The sequence below is a fragment of the Chanodichthys erythropterus genome, chromosome 13, assembly GCF_024489055.1.
Source record: "Chanodichthys erythropterus isolate Z2021 chromosome 13, ASM2448905v1, whole genome shotgun sequence".
In the NCBI taxonomy this organism is placed as follows: domain Eukaryota; kingdom Metazoa; phylum Chordata; class Actinopteri; order Cypriniformes; family Xenocyprididae; genus Chanodichthys; species Chanodichthys erythropterus.
This window is the reverse complement of record NC_090233.1, coordinates 52,990,342-53,007,268: the sequence shown is the minus strand read 5'-3', so window position 1 is coordinate 53,007,268 and position 16,927 is coordinate 52,990,342. Positions and strand designations below refer to the sequence as shown.

The window sequence follows — 16,927 nt, the reverse complement described above, 5'->3', positions numbered from 1 at the left end:
TCATATAAAGTCGCACTGCGTCATATAAAGTCGGCACTGCGTCAAATAAAGTCGGCACTGCGTCATATAAAGTCGCACTGCGTCATATAAAGTCGGCACTGCGTCAAATAAAGTCGGCACTGCGTCAAATAAAGTCGGCACTGCGTCATATAAAGTCGCACTGCGTCATATAAAGTCGCACTGCATCATATAAAGTCGGCACTGCATCATATAAAGTCGGCACTGCATCATATAAAGTCGGCACTGCATCATATAAAGTCGGCACTGCATCATGTAAAGTCGGCACTGCGTCATATAAAGTCGGCACTGCGTCATATAAAGTCGGCACTGCATCATATAAAGTCGGCACTGCATCATATAAAGTCGGCACTGCGTCATGTAAAGTCGGCACTGCGTCATATAAAGTCGCACTGCGTCATATAAAGTCGGCACTGCGTCAAATAAAGTCGGCACTGCGTCATATAAAGTCGCACTGCGTCATATAAAGTCGGCACTGCGTCAAATAAAGTCGGCACTGCGTCAAATAAAGTCGGCACTGCGTCATATAAAGTCGCACTGCGTCATATAAAGTCGCACTGCATCATATAAAGTCGGCACTGCATCATATAAAGTCGGCACTGCATCATATAAAGTCGGCACTGCATCATATAAAGTCGGCACTGCATCATATAAAGTCGGCACTGCATCATGTAAAGTCGGCACTGCGTCAAATAAAGTCGGCACTGCGTCATATAAAGTCGGCACTGCGTCATATAAAGTCGGCACTGCGTCATATAAAGTCGGCACTGCATCATATAAAGTCGGCACTGCATCATATAAAGTCGGCACTGCGTCATGTAAAGTCGGCACTGCGTCATGTAAAGTCGGCACTGCGTCATATAAAGTCGCACTGCGTCATATAAAGTCGGCACTGCGTCATATAAAGTCGGCACTGCGTCATATAAAGTCGGCACTGCATCATATAAAGTCGGCACTGCATCATATAAAGTCGGCACTGCGTCATGTAAAGTCGGCACTGCGTCATGTAAAGTCGGCACTGCGTCATATAAAGTCGGCACTGCGTCATATAAAGTCGGCACTGCGTCATATAAAGTCGGCACTGCGTCATATAAAGTCGGCACTGCGTCATATAAAGTCGGCACTGCGTCAAATAAAGTCGGCACTGCGTCATATAAAGTCGGCACTGCGAGATATAAAGTCGGCACTGCGAGATATAAAGTCGGCACTGCGAGATATAAAGTCGGCACTGCGAGATATAAAGTCGGCACTGCGAGATATAAAGTCGGCACTGTGAGATATAAAGTCGGCACTGCGAGATATAAAGTCGGCACTGCGAGATATAAAGTCAGAATTGTGAGATAAAAAGTCACAAAAAACCAAAAACAGATCATTAACAACAAGAAAAATAACCTAGTCTGGTGTAGCCAAACCTCATCTGGGCATTTCCACTTGGCATTTCTGTAGCTCAAACCACCAGTTTTGCATTCCCTCAAACAAACCTTTGAATAAATGCATGAACTGATCCAGTGTTTACTTTGAGAAATGTAGAAATGTAATGCGGATGAACTCAGACAGGGAAAGAATCAAGAATATATTCATTACTGTTCTAGTTGTTACACAATTTCAAACTATTTACAGCATCATCTCTTGTCTCTCACTGCCTCAAATCACACACTTGACAACTGTTAGTGCACTTCCTCAATGCACTTCCTCAATGCACTCCAAAAACTCTATTTTTTCACCATGTAGGCCTATCATCATCCTGACTCAGACTTCTCAGAATAATTATTGTTCTCTGCATTGCAGCATTTCATTTGTATTGTATAAAGCGCTATAGAAATAAATGCAAAACATTTCACCAGCTTTGAGGCCAATCAGACCAATCTTTATGAGCCACAATGCAAGTTTGAGATGAACTTCAACTCCACTTGTTAAGATGATTAAACAACAACTAATAAACTTCATGCAAGTCCTTCAGACGTGTACTTAAGTTAATCAGATGTGTTACGCTTTACATTAAACATTAATCTACCAAAGTCCACTTCAGACAAACACAGCAGGATGTAGTTTATCATGAGACATCAATAAAACCTGTGAATCAGTCAATCTGTGTGTCTGACTGGGTTAAAACTTTACAATGAGGTCCATTAGTTTAAGTCAGTTAATGCATTCAGCAATATTGTTAATTAAAACTATTAATTGAAATAAAGCTGAAATAAAATTAAATATAAATATTAGTTGAAAAACTCAAACTAAATGAAAATTAGAATTGTTCCCTTGCCAAAAATAAAATAAAATATACTGAAATGAGTCTAAGTTGAAGCACTTAAATAATTAACTGGAAATAAATAAAAATGAAAAATAACCAAAACTAAAACTGAGAAAAAAAATAGAACATAAATAGCAATATTTAAATAAAACAAAAACACTAATACAATAACAAAAATTACTAAAAATTACACTAAAATTAACATGACAAATAAAATATATAGAATTTAAAAGTGTTAAATCATGTTACCTCAGATCCATTAAATAATATTAACAGATACAACAATAATATATTAGTAAATGTGAAATCAATATTAACCGAGACTAATAAATGCTTTAAAAAAGTGTTTGTCATTGTTCATTATTGTTAACTAAAGTAATATACTTAACTAAACCCAGAAAAAAAAAAGATTTTTACTTGAAATAAACATGATATATACATATTAAACGAAATATAATAAAATATTGACAAAGCAACATTTCTCATTTTCATTTAGTTTAACTAAAAAAACTAAAACTGGAATAAAAATAAATAATAAAAAAAAAAAATTATTCTAAATATTAACTCTTTCCCCACCAGCCTTTTTTTTTTTTTTTTTAAAGTTGCCAACCAGAGCCAACATTTTTGATCATTTTTACAAAACTTTCTCCAGAATATTTTAAATATCTGAACATGCATATATCAAAAGAAAGAACAGAGCCTCTGCTTTTAAACAAAAAAAAAACATTTTATTCTAGCTTCATGCATTCTTATTTTAATCAACACTTGAATGTGTGCAAGTTTTATAAAAAAGCAACATTTTGAACAATAAAAAAATGAGAGTTTTCATGTGCATAAGCAATGGCTGAGTTAAGGAAATCTATAGCAGTTTATCAATGATCATAAAATAACACAACTGTGCAGCTCTGAATGTGTTCCTTACAAAATGTGTTAACATGCAACATGAAACAAACGCTCAGTGCGTTCCTGAGCTCATGACTCAGATCACTGCAGACAGGCTCATTGTTCCTCACAGCCGTATATGACGACACCACTATTGTTACGTGTCAGTAAAGCATCATGCAGACACACAGCCGGGGATCAGGCCATGAAAACAGCAGCGTTCGCACACATGCTTTCCTCTACATCAGCCAGAGGTTCACCTTAAACCACAAACGCCCAGCAGAGACTGATTCACGCCTGATTAGAGGAGGAAAAACGCTTCGTGAGCAAGTCTTCACAAGCCTGAGCTGAACTGTGTGGCTCATGAGAATAAAATCATTTCATGAAACATCTTCCTGCATTCCAACTCTCTCAGACCTCACCTGTGAACAGTCATCACAGTTTCCCTGAAGGAAATGATCTGTGATTTATGCAAATGTGTAATGTGTTGATGAATAGTGACATGCTGGAGTTACCAGGTAAGCAATGACATCGTAACCCTGTTCCTTGAGCCACACCAGGATACAGGATGTGTCCAGACCGCCGCTGTACGCCAGGACCACCGAACCCTTCGACATCTCTGACCCGCAGGTGACCTTCACCAAAACACACAGAGGAACATCAACATCTGGAGGTCAAACTCTAACATGAGCCTGAACACTTTAACATGTCAGTAAATGAGTGTCATTAATCATGTGACTGCTCCAGTGCTGCAAAACACAAACCATAGTGAAATATAATACTAAAACATTCTATTTCAGCTTATTCATTCAAAATATTGTACTGATCATGTAATAAAATTTCATTAAATTAAAAAAGAATGCAAAATTTGAACATAAAATAGACATTAATTATTTAAAAAATGGCCTTGAGTTGCTGAAACATACTAAAATATAATACTTAAATGTTCTAATTTACTTTTTCATTCAAAATACTATGCTGATAATGTAATAAAATGGCATTAAAATTAAAAAATAATGCAAAATATTAATGTAAAATAGACTATTAATGTAAAAATGCCCTTGAGTTGCTGAAACATACTAAAATATAATACTAAAACATACTATTTCAGCTTTGCTCTGAAAATATTATGCTGATAATGTAATAAAATTGCATTAAATAATAATAATAATAAAAAAAAATTAAAATAGAATGTAAAATAGACATTAATTATGAGAAAAATGTCCCCAAGTTGCTGAAACATACTAAAATATAATACTAAAACTTACTATTTCAGCTTTGCATTGAAAATACTATGCTGGTAACTGCATTTAATAAACAATTATGTAAAATAGACATATTAATAATAAAAAATGCCTACTGAGCTGCTGAAACATACTAAAATATAATGCTGAAACATTCTAATTCACTTTTTCATTCAAAATATTATGCTGATAATGTAATAAAACAGCATTAAATTAAAAGATAATGCAAAATGGAACGTAAAATAGACATTATTAATGAAAAAATGCCCTTGAGCTGCTGAAACATACTAAAATATAATGCTAAAACATACTATTTCAGCTTTGCATTGAAAATACTATGCTGATAATGTAATAAAACAGCATTAAATTAAAAAAATAATGCAAAATAGGATGTAAAATAGACATTAATTATAAAAAATGCCCACCGATTAGCTGAAACATACTAAAATATAATACTAAAACTTACTATTTCAGCTTTGCATTGAAAATTTTATGCTGATAATGTAATAAAATTGCATTCAATAAAAAAAAAAATAGAATATAATAGACATTAATTATAAAAAATGCCTACTGAGCTGCTGAAACATTCTAATTCACTTTTTCATTCAAAATATTATGCTGATAATGTAATAAAACAGCATTAAATTAAAAGATAATGTAAAATGGAACGTAAAATAGACATTATTAATGAAAAAATGCCCTGAAACATACTAAAATATAATACTAAAACATACTATTTCATCTTTGCATTGAAAATACTATGCTGATAATTTAATAAAATTGCATTAAATTAAAAAAAGAATGCAAAATAGGATGTAAAATATACATTAATTATAAAAAATGCCCACTGATTAGCTGAAACATACTAAAATATAATACTAAAACATTCTAATTCACCTTTTCATTCAAAATATTATGCTGATAATGTAATAAAATTGCATTAACTTAAATGCAAAATAGAACATAAAATAGACATTACTTATGAGAAAATGCCCCTGAGTTGCTGAAACATACTAAAATATAATACTAAAACATACTATTTCAGCTTTACATTATGCCGATAATGTAATAAAATTATATTAAATTAAAAAAAATAATGCAAAACAAAATGCCCACTGAGTTGCTGCAACATACATTTAATATTAAAATATTTTATTTCAGCTTTGCATCCCAAAGAACGCAAAATATAAAAAAGAATGCAAAATAGGATAGATTAAGGCTTTTATGTGTAATATGATGTTATGAAAATGAAACAATATTTTGAACTTATCATTCAAGTCATGCCAGCTAATGTTGGTGCCATAAGAAGAACTCTGTATTTTGATTATGAGGATCAGTCATGCCTGATACTGAGAGTATCTTTACTCTGAAATGCCAGTAAAGCTCAATGAATCTGAATTTAACAGAGAAGATGATTAAAAGCATCAGTCTAATGACTGAGACAGTTTAACTCTACACATCGAACTGCACTTTGAATTCTAATTACACATGCAGAAATAACAGAATCAGCAACAATATCAATGAAACGTCATTTTAAATCACTGTTCACATTAACAACAACCTGTTGAGATGCGCATGTTGATCCAGATGTTGCGTCATGTAAATAAATCACGTCAAATTCATATTCACATGAACAGTGACCACAAACACAAGACACATGAAGCAGGAACTCACCTAAAAACACGAGGAAATAAAAACTAATTAAAGTAAAGAAGCTTCCAGCTCCGAATCCAAATCCAGTTTGGTCGCTTGCAGCGTGCGCGCGGTCTGATGTCACGCGCATGCTCGCAGCCCCGCCCCTCGACCACATGAGCCAATCAGATCACGCTCAACGTAAGGGGTGCGTCAACCCAGGTCGCGTTTAGCCAATCAGATCCAGCCATACAACAGCTTTCAAGTGGAATATCAAGTACTAAAAACGTTAAAATAATGAAAATGATGTAATATTTGAGAATATTTGCTTTAATGAAACATTCTGTAATGCAAATTACAAACGTCATTCATTATTGATAATGCTGCTTACTAGAATATACAATGGAAATTCATAAAAAGGGAAATGTGTGTTTAAAAAAAATCTAATTTATTAATTTAATTAAAATGGAAAAAGTCCAATAGAGCAACCATGGTGATATTAATTGTGTTTGCATGATATCTGACAAACCGCTTTTGATTAAAAAAAATAAACTCATACTTACACTTGTGCATATCAACTGTCCAAACATCATAACCTAAATTATCAACTCCATATTCGATTTAATCCAGCATTTCATAAGCACTGGACATAAACACTCTACATTATGTAAAGTTTCTGCAATGTTTATTTTAATTCGTTTTATTAGTTGTTTACCTCAGTGAGCATCAGAACAGCCTGCAATTTGTTAAAGCAGCGGTTCTCAACCTTTTTTACTCCACAATAATATTCAAATGCACCATATGAATTACAGTAAGGGTTTTTATAAATATTTCTAAGATTTTTTTTCCATATAGTGGACTTCAATGGACAAAGTCAAAATTACAGTTTACAGCGATCCCAGACGAGGAATCGGTCTTTGTCAGGTGACGTCACACTCGTGAAAACCGAAGTGCATTATGGGTGTCGCCGCCATTTCTGAGGTATCCAAACAATCTCTGTATCAGTGCAGAGTTGTTTCTTCTTTGGCTACTTTTCATTGTAAAAATGGCACACTTTTGTTGTGTGAAAAGCTGCAATAATATGTCCCACGATAGAAAATGTCAAAAACTTTACTACGAGATTAGATTTAGTCGGTTTCCTACTTGAAAAAAGGCTGTACGGAGAGTATGTAGAGGCAATAACAGGCGCTGGATCGCATGGGTTGCCGCGGTGAGACATCACTTTCGTCAAGATATCTCCATTCATGTATGTTTGCTTTCTACATTTCACAAAGGTAAGTTAGAGGTTTCTGTTTTCTAAAGTAGAAAACGTTATAGCAACGCATTGTTTTGGATTGTATGTGCTATGAAACAAGTCAATTTAAACTGAATCCCTTTACTTGAATATGTCTACATTTTTTTCTTAATTTTGCTACAGCATTTTTATACTTAAGGTACGACATTTTTGCTCTGTATCCATATACTGATTCTTATTTTCTGACTACTTTTTACAGCTGTGGTCTGTGGACCTTTTCATTTCATTGCAGATCAGCCTGCTTAAAGATTATGGAGACTGACCCCAACTGGACACCATCCCTCCCTACATTAAGGCCACATCAGCATTAAACACAGGCTGTGTCTCAATCAGCTCCCTAGTTCATTAGTTAGGGCACTGATCAGGACGGTCTCAGTCACAAAATTTGTATACACAATATACTGATTCAAGAGCTCAGAGCTGATTGAGATGCACACACAGACGTAAGGAAAAACAATCCAGTCAGCTACTTGGGTAAAGTTGGTTTTATATTTGCACATTCAGACTTCTGATAAATTGAGACTTTCCAATAAATATGCAATAAATTAATGTTTGCGAATTTTAAGCAGCGACATGATATTGACAACCAACGATTGTCAACTTATAACATTTTTCACAGTCGATCAAAATAGGCAAGTATTGTTTAATGACATATTTACTTGTGAATGTCCACTGAATGTCCAGTGTAGTGTGATTAACAAGGCTATTGAATACGGATGTGCGAATATAAAACCAACTTTACCCAAGTCAGTCAGCTAACACTATGGTCCATCAGGCTGGAGAGAGTGATCATCTTCACACTGAGAAGATGCAGGAGGCTGGAGGAGATGGTGATCTGCATGTGCAGAAGTAAACCGACTTGATATGTACAGGATGTCTGATGTTTGTTTTGGAGATGATGTTAATGTACTATACGGGTCTGCCAAACCTGGGAACCTTTATGGCGTTATTACAATTTTTTTTTTTTTTTTTTTTTTGTGCCTCTGCGCATGTTTGAATCTTTTGTAGAATTGTAGTGTAAAAATGTGCTGATGCTTTATCCAGTCTTGCATGAACAATAAAGCATGTATAATAAAATTTTTCAGGGTGATTTGTAGATTTATGTTATATGCACTTATAGTATTAATAGGATAATTAATAATATACACAATCTATAAATCAGATATTTAACTTGCATGACATATCTTTGTTTTTATTATTATTAAGGCTTTTGGACAAAAAAAAAGACTCATAATGTCATTGACCCAGACAACACAGGTAGATGGAGGACAATAATTTACAAATTATTTTGGCTCTAAAAGGTATACTATATCAGAATGTACTATAATAAAATACACTATTAAATTCTACATACATCTCTGATGATGCCTTGTTTATTGGAACAATGTTTATAGTGTTATACATTGGTTTATGTACTTAATGCAATAAAGAAAAAAAAATGCATGAAAAAAAGGGTAGTATTAGTTCAAAATTCTTCCTGATAACACTAAACCATCCTTAATCATGTATTTGTTATATACGGTAGTTAACACATCATCATCATTATCGTTACTATACTGTTATCGCAGTCCTTCCTTCAGAACATAAATAAATCCTGCACCCATTAGTGAAATATCTGTGAGCTTCGAGGGATTTATAGTTTTTAAATTGTTCACTATGCGTTTATGCCATAAACAAGACAGTTAACAATATTTAAGTATGATGATTTAGGTAGCAATGCGGGGTCAGTAGCACTCCAACTTACTGCAGTCAGTTCGTACAGATCTATGTTATGAATGGATGGAAATTTCTCCAAATAACGGTCCCTGGCATCTTTGGTGAGTTTATCGCGATATGAAATTTTAACTTTGTTCTTGTGCTTTTTCATATTTGCGAGTTATATGCTTGTTATCTCAACTCGTGTAATCTCTTTCATTCTCACAGTCAGCAGGGATACCACAAATATGGCGCCGCGGTGACGTCACACACAACAAAATCACGTGTCTGACAAAGACCGATAAGAGTCTTATCTAGAGAAACCAACACTCATTTCATAAAAAAATAAATAAAAAATGTATACATTTTACCCATAAATGCTCATCTTGATCTAGCTCGCTTCTTCTTCTTCTTTATTTGAATTCTGGCAGTGTAGACGCTGCTAAGTGTATTACTGCCCTCCACAGGTCAAAGTTTGAACTAAATTGTCATATACAATATGCTAGTGCAAGTATATAACAATTAGTTATACAGTGGTTCAATATTAATATTATAAAGCCACGATAATATTTCTGGTGCACCAAAAAAAACTAAATAACGACTACTATAGTGATGGCCGATTTCAAAACACTGTTTCATGAAGCTTCGGAGCGTTATGAATCAGCGGTTCGGAGCGCCAAAGTCATGTGATTTCAGCAGTTTGACACAATCTGAATCATGTTGTTGACATGATTTAACATGCTGCTAACATGTTTTAACACATTGCTAGCATTTTTTAATTCATTTTTATGTTGTTTTTGGCTCATTTTAATATCATTGGTTGAGAAGAACCACCATGTTAAAGAACCGAGACAACGAATCACATCAGAACACAAACACATTTTCATTATTTGTTGGTTTTGCTTTATTTTTCCGCCATGATCTGAAAACCAAAAATCAAAAATACAATATAAACTTCTGAAAAATCAATATAATGACTATAATATACTTTTTTTTTTAATATACATATATAATCAACAGAAAACACTTGGGCAAGACAATAAATCAAGTTGAAGAATAGGAGCTCTCGTCCTACTCAGCCTGTGTAGATCGTAAGATAATATTATTAACTGCTGCGACTCGAGACGAACGACTAACTCGATTGAGACGCGTACAGTACGGAGTTCACATCCGATGCACGACACAAACGTCTTATGCATTCGGCCCTTAAGAACATCATCGATCAACGTTATCCAATGGCAGTTTCCGATGAAATTCAACCACAAACATTATAAAGACTCCAGAAAGATGAAGATGATGAGGATTTGATGAGCTGCTCCGTTTTGACGGACAACCAGTCAGACACATTCACAACCTGTTCAGTCCATTTCACATACTTATATCTCTCAACAGCGCTTTTAAATACCAAAAACAAATTAGAAACACTAATGCAAGGAAACGTGATTGAAGTGAACAAAAATAAACAGAGTTCTTGTTGCAATCAGTGGCGTGTGGCAAATAAAACTCCAGTATTTAACAATGCACTTAAAATAAAGAGGAAGTGGAGAAAACAATGGCGTAATGAAGAGGACGAACAGGGTAACGGTGTGTGAGTTCTTGCATCCCGGGCGGTGAACTGAAAGACACTCGTCTTCTTACCACTCCTTCTTCTTCTCATCCATAGACACGCCGCCCGGGCCGAGAGCGACCACCAGCAGCAGGCCTCCGATGACCGACGTGGTCTGGAAGAAGTCATATTTCAGGAAGTCGTGCATGGGTTTGTAGGCAGGCACTGTCCAGAAAGCGTTGAAGTAGACGTTGATGGCCAGAAGCCACACCACCAGCGTGAGCGCCGCCAGTTTGGTCTTGAATCCGACGGCCACCAGGATGATGAGAGCCGTTCCCACCATGTTCTGAAGAATCTGGGAGACAAAAACAGATTTAACTACAGCTTTACAGAAAGCAATAATAAATATAGAATGATGATGTAGATACATTTTGAGATGATATAAACAATCAAGCAGTTGAAATCTGATATATACACTTTTAGGTTTTTCATTGGTATTGATGGTTCCATGAAGAACATTTAGCATCCGTGGAAACTTTTCATTCAATAGAAGTGGAAAAAGGTTCTTTAGATTATTAAAATGTTCTTCACACTAAGAAAAAATGGTTCTTTTAAGAACTGATCACTGAAAGGTTTTTTGGGGAACACAAAATGGTTCCTCTGAGACAGGGGTCGGCAATTAAGTTTGGCATCAGGCCAAAAAAATACATTTTCGCCACTAGATGGCGGGACAGAACATAGTCAAAAGATAATTTAAATTAATTGATGAAAAATGCAACTAGAATTGCCTGTGACAGACTGTAACAGTGTCTTTTGTAACTGGTAGTGTTTGTTTGTTTGTTTGTTTATTAAATTTTAACGCCATGTTAGCATCGTGGCAATTTACATGGCAAACAAAAAGTATCATCCATAAAATTTACATTATTATATAAAACATTTCAACTTAAGATAGAAAATCTAAAATACATTCAGGTGATACATTTTGAAAATATTCCATGCAAGCATGTTTCTGAATAAAAGCGTTTTCTAGCAGCATTACAAAAATTACAATTCAACAGAATATGTTTAATAGTCAAAGGAACTTTACATGAGAGACATAAAGGAGGAATAAAAACCCATGGGTAAGTCTTGAGTGCCCCAGTCTATACCTAGTGAAGACAACTTGATCAGGTCTTGATTTAAAATTATGGAAGGTACTTCTTTTTATACTAGGGTTTATTTCATATAGATTATTTTTATTTTCATCCCATTCTTTCTGCCACTTGTTAGTTATATATAAATTAATAGTTTAAAATCAGAAGGTGGTATTTGACAGTCAGATATTTCCAGGTCAAGCGCATCCCTGGCTGTAACTGATAGTGAGCTGTTACTCTGTGTTAAATCCTGTAGTAGGACAGTCATTAACAAAAAGCCACATTTGTGAGGCAGTGTCTGGGTTTTACACTGGATAAATTAATAAAGTGGAGTAGTGACAACGCGACACGGAAAAAAGTCACGTCTGGTGTAGACACAGTGATAATATTTGACGGCACCGCGAGACGAAGATATATTTCAGAACTAGCTGCTATCAAAATAATCCGGCAGGCCAGATATTATTGCTGGCGGGCCAGTTTTGGCCTGTGGGCCACTTATCGCCGACCACTGCTCTAAGGCATCAGCTGCAAAAAAAAAAAAAAAAACTTTTGGAACATTTATTTTTATGCGAGTATATGAGCAATATCACATGAGTCGCCACGCGATATGGTAATTGTAGGTAATCACAGCCATGCTGATATGGAGCCATATTGCACGGTTAGGAGTGTGATATTGCGTTTATACAACAGTTCGACAGCAAAAGTGTGTAAATAAATAAGAAACAACAACGGATCGTCTTTAAAAACCCTCTTTTTTGAGGAACTACTTTCTGTAATATGATGAGAGAGAGAGAGCCTGAGCGACTGTATTACCTGCATCTAGCAGATATTCTTCAGGTCAATCTTATATTCATAATCAAAAAATCAGTTTGAACGTCCGCTGAGGAACGCAATATCTTTGTCTTTGTCCTTTTAACATTTAAAAGGATTTCCGATGCCAGCGCTAGTCAATACATTTGTCTTTGCATCTCGTAAGATAAAACATGTTTCAGTCCATTTCAATATAAAAGTCTTTGCGACTGACTGACGCAATCGTAAAGACAGTCTTTGCCGCCATCTAATGGCGCAATAAAGTAACTTTCACTGAAGTCAAAATCACTAATGGACTGTTTACCAAAAAATACAGCATGTTATTTATATAAAATATTATTTATTGAACAATAATATTTCAATTAACAACAATAGCCATTATAACAGTATAAGAAGTAAAATAGGAAATAAACACAAGCAAACAGGTCAGTCAAACGTACAAAAGCAGCGCTCTAGTTAGTGCACAATTGAATTTCAATGTACGTATAAAGTTATGAAACTTAATATAGCCATTAAACCAAATTTATTAGTTCTGGAACAAGTGATAGACTAAAGGTGCCCTAGAATCAAAATTTGAATTTACCTCGTCATAGTTAAATAACAAGAGTCCAGTACATGGAAAATACATACATTGAGTTTCAAACTCCATCGTTTCCTCCTTCTTATGTAAATCTCATTTGTTTAAAAGACTTCCGTAAAATACGCGGATCTCAACATAACACCAACTGTTATGTAACAGTCGGGATCATTAATATGTACGCCCCCAATATTTGCATATGCCAGCCCATGTTCAAGGCATTAGACAAGGGCAGCCAGTATTAACGTCTGGATCTGTGCACAGCTGAATCATCAGACTAGGTAAGCAAGCAAGAACAATAGCGAAAAATGGCAGATGGAGCAATAATAACTGACATGATCCATGATATCATGATTTTTTTTAATGATATTTGTAAACCGTCTTTCTAAATGTTTTGTTAGCATGTTGCTAATGTACTGTTACATGTGGTTAAAGTTACCATCGTTTCTTACTGTATTCACGGAGACAAGAGCCGTTGCTATTTTCATTTTTAAACACTTTTAGTCTGTATAATTCATAAACACAACTTCATTCTTTATAAATCTCTCCAACAGTGTAGCATTAGCTGTTAGCCACAGAGCACTATCAAACTCATTCAGAATCAAATGTAAACATCCAAATAAACACCATACTTAAGCGATTAGACATGCTGCATGATGAACACTTTGTAAAGATCTATTTTGAGGGTTATATTAGCTGTGTGAACTTTGTAAATGCACTGTATTATAGTCGAGAGCTCGTGTGGCAGGGAGCAGGTGAATTAAAGGGGCGGCGCGCAGCTAAAATCAGTGTATAGTTAATGATGCCCCAAAATAGGCAGACACGGTGAAACGCTTCCAACCTCTCAGCCAATCAGATTCGAAAACCAGAACAAACTGTTGTATAAACTTACATATCCAAAATATAGTTACATTTTGCAAAAAAATCAGGCAGTTGAGATTTGAAAAATACAAGTATATATCGCTTTATGTGAGTGGACTGTATGTATGGAGCTGTGTGATGATACAGTTAGATATTGCATCAAAGAAATAAACAATATATGAACTATATCGTGCTTTAATATGTGTGACTGGGAACATGCAAATTATATCTCCTCAGCAGCGGCTCATTTCTGCATGTCAGGCTGGATTGTTTTCATACCGTCTGAATCAAACTAGCGTGAATTAACAAGATCATTTTCACATTAACAACACTCCACTCCACTCTGAACCGAACGCACCAACAGCAGCAGGGATCAAACACACCGCTGCTTTGATACTAAAACTGGGAAATTTCAGCGATATTGAGGTGAACTACAGATATATTTGTATTTATTGTGAGCTGCACGAGTATGAATGAGTGTTTCATGCTTTACTGTATCTGCATGACATTTGATTCCTGGGTTCACGATCTCAGAGCGCATGTCAGAAAGCAGCTCAAACGTGTCGTCGGTCTTCACACAGTCATTTCAAGCTTCTGTGTCGAATTTCATTCATTCCAATCCGCAAGAAGAAGTTAAAACTCAAAGCTTCAAAGTTACTTTCCAGTTTATCACTGTGAAGCTGCTTTGAAACAACTTTGTTAATTGTCTAAACAAATGTTCAAAAGTTTATGTAGACTATCATTATAATGAACATCAAGAAATATTATGAAATCAAAATGAACAGTTCTTATTTTTTATGCATTATTCCAGTGTTTATAATAACTAATCGGTGGACATCAGTATTTTTGTTTGAATTCATGCTTCTCATAATCTTGAATCAGAATCTCTTCTCTGATGATGAGGGCGGAGCAACCTGTCACTCATATGAGATCCACCAATAGCAAACCACAACCATCCAATCAATTCCCTATGAAGAAACTCCTACATTTGTTCTTGTTTGCGAAGCGTTTCAATAGAGAAGAAAAGACTAGCGCAACTTCTGCTTCATGCAGACTTCAAAACACTTACAGAGAAGAAGTTGGCGTCGAAGTGCAGCAGTGTCATGAACATCAGCACCAGCAGAACGCGTCCGCCCAGCTGCATGTACTGTTTGGGAGAGCTTTCGCCCATCGACGGCACGCCGGCAAACATGCTCTTCCCTTCAGAGCGAGACTCGGCCAGCAGCAGCAACAAACCTCCACCAAGAGCTAGATTTCTAGCAGGAACACAAAAAAGGGTCATTCATATCCTTCAAAGAGCCCATAATCTGCCTTGATGTTTTTATGCTCTACTAGAACAGGTTTTAATGCTTGAATGTTATTTTTGACATTGCTGCAGCTCCTCTCTGTCCAGTCTGTCAGTAACGCTCTGTTTAGTTCCTGTCTCTATGAAGCCCCGCCTTCTGAAAAGCACAATATGCTCTGATTGGTCGGCTGGAGCAGTGTGTTGTGATTGGTGTTTGGGAAATGCCCCGCGCCTTACCATAACCGCCAGTTTCAACACACTACTAGACATGTGCCGATATTCAGTAAAGCGATATATCGCTATAATGAATATGCACGATATTGTTATCATAGGCACTTTAAAATACCGTAAATAATAATTTATTACCAATTATTAAAATTTTTATAAGGCATTAAGAATATTTTCCCCATCAACCGTATAAAGTGCACAACATCGCTGTATTCTGCGTCAAAGGGACACGCGCTCAGATGTGCATGAAGCACACGGTGGAACGAGTGAAGGAGACGCGCTGAATGAAAGTGCACGTTCACTCTCTGACAGCAGAGGGCGCTGATGCAACAGCAGAAATGCAGCGGTTACCCCGGAAACCCCGCAAACAAAGCAGCTGCGCTAGTGAAGTTTTTAAAAATGCTTCAAACAGACATTCATGTTGTTCATCTCAGCACCAAATACTGAATACTTAAAGACTTAATAGGCCATTTATTTTCAAACTTAAACATTTTTATATTTTAATCTGGACTACAACATGCACTAATGATTAGAAATGTTGGGATTATTTGTTATTGTTCAGTAAAACTTTGAGACATACGGCTTCATTAGTTAACATGTTAATTCATTATTACCAAACTGACAAAATACTTATAAAGCATTAATTATTCTTAGTTAATGTTAATTTCTTAGTTACTGTTTGATAACATTACTAAAATCAAAAGATCTTATTTAATAGACCTCAAATGATCAGTTGTATTTCTTGACTAACATTAACAAAATAATAATACTTTCTGTAACAAATGTAGCTGTTGCTCAATCTTAGTTAATGCATTAAATAACGAGACCTTATTGTAAAGTGTTTCCTGTTGTTCTTTATATTCTTTTGCTCTTTAATCTATCTGAAAATTTGACTTTATATATTTTTGGTGTATTGTATTATTATATTTAAACATTGTTATTACAAAAAGAGTTCTTTAACCTGTTATACTATAACACTTTTTTTTGCAACTTATTTCAATATCGTAATAATACCGTATACCGTGATAAAAGCTTCAGCAATTAATCGCAACATGAAAATTTGATACGTCACATTTAAATAATTAATGAGCATAATAAGGGGGCGGGGCCTGGTTGAGTTAGTAGTGTGTAGGACACTACTAACTCAACCAAGACCCGCCCCCTTATTATGCTCATTAATTATTTAAATGAGGAACATTCAAGCATGAAAACCTGCTCTAGCAGAGCTCAAAAACAACATCAAGACTGTGTAAAAGGGTCCTTTTTAATGATGTGATTAATAAACTAGGGAAATATGGTGATATCTGCTAGTATCGTGCTGTATTTGGTTTCATAATGAGATGTTTACTGGATTTGAACTCACCTCATGAGGAATTTGAGATCCCACAGAATACTGTAAGCAACCGTCTGAAACACAGAGAGCGCTGATCAATGTTCAAATATGAAGATACAGACTGTAACTCCAGCGCAG

At 35.3% G+C, this 16,927-nt stretch overlaps 2 protein-coding genes across 2 annotated transcripts in view; both read right to left on the bottom strand.

Moving 5' to 3' along the window:
- The window catches only part of ass1 (argininosuccinate synthase 1), a 39,785-nt gene extending 33,598 nt beyond the window's left edge, over positions 1–6,187 (bottom strand). The window contains exons 1-2 of the mRNA XM_067406227.1: positions 6,070–6,187; positions 3,667–3,786 (exon numbers count right to left, since the gene is read on the bottom strand). Of these exons, the coding sequence (XP_067262328.1) occupies positions 3,667–3,768 (102 nt within the window). The 5' untranslated portion in view covers positions 3,769–3,786; positions 6,070–6,187. The remainder of the gene's footprint in view (positions 1–3,666; positions 3,787–6,069) is intronic.
- A 3,703-nt stretch (positions 6,188–9,890) lies between these two features.
- The window catches only part of surf4 (surfeit 4), an 18,177-nt gene continuing 11,140 nt past the window's right edge, over positions 9,891–16,927 (bottom strand). Inside the window, exons 4-6 of the mRNA XM_067407281.1 lie at positions 16,820–16,863; positions 15,013–15,199; positions 9,891–10,917 (exon numbers count right to left, since the gene is read on the bottom strand). Of these exons, the coding sequence (XP_067263382.1) occupies positions 10,651–10,917; positions 15,013–15,199; positions 16,820–16,863 (498 nt within the window). The 3' untranslated portion in view covers positions 9,891–10,650. The remainder of the gene's footprint in view (positions 10,918–15,012; positions 15,200–16,819; positions 16,864–16,927) is intronic.